Raw genomic sequence first — 465 nt, 5'->3', positions numbered from 1 at the left:
AAAAAAAAATGAAATTGTTTTATTTGTGAGCTTTAAAAGCTCTTGCTCCTGCTCATCTGTAAATCCAGTAGACATGTAAAAATACAACCATACAATACATTAGATTCAAAAGGTACCAAAAAGTACAGTAAAAATAACACTTCCATCACTGGAAATGTAAATGGACACAAAACAATATAAAATAAAAAGTGGAAAAGTGACATTTGCTTCCCCAGTTCCTCACTTGATCTGTACAAATGGAGCATGAGTCCAAATTTCTGCCAACTCCAAAGGAAAAGCCAGAGCCCATGTTGGTTGTGGTCAGACCATGGATCTCTTTTTCTTATTTACTTTAGACCTTAAGAGAAAAACACGGTGCTTAACGTTACTGAGAATAAACCAAATATGGCATGCAATTACACAAAGACAGACAGGTGCATGAATGAGTTTGACAGGTCAGTGAATGGACAGACACACTTTGGGGGG

General features: G+C 36.6%; 1 protein-coding gene across 3 annotated transcripts in view; it reads right to left on the bottom strand.

Annotated features, from left to right (window-relative positions):
- hnrnpaba (heterogeneous nuclear ribonucleoprotein A/Ba) overlaps positions 1–465 on the bottom strand; it is a 3,771-nt gene that overhangs the window by 382 nt on the left and 2,924 nt on the right. For all 3 annotated transcript variants that reach the window (XM_032528793.1, XM_032528795.1, XM_032528794.1), the window contains one exon: positions 1–337. This exon is cut by the window's left edge and continues 382 nt beyond it. Coding sequence is in view for 1 of the 3 variants with exons in the window: in XM_032528795.1 (XP_032384686.1) it covers positions 327–337 (11 nt within the window). In the remaining 2 variants the exon portion in view is untranslated. The remainder of the gene's footprint in view (positions 338–465) is intronic.

Source organism: Etheostoma spectabile, chromosome 10 (genome assembly GCF_008692095.1).
Source record: "Etheostoma spectabile isolate EspeVRDwgs_2016 chromosome 10, UIUC_Espe_1.0, whole genome shotgun sequence".
NCBI classification, from domain to species: Eukaryota; Metazoa; Chordata; class Actinopteri; order Perciformes; family Percidae; genus Etheostoma; species Etheostoma spectabile.
Note: the sequence above shows the minus strand (reverse complement) of the source record. Positions and strands in the feature narration are given on the sequence as shown.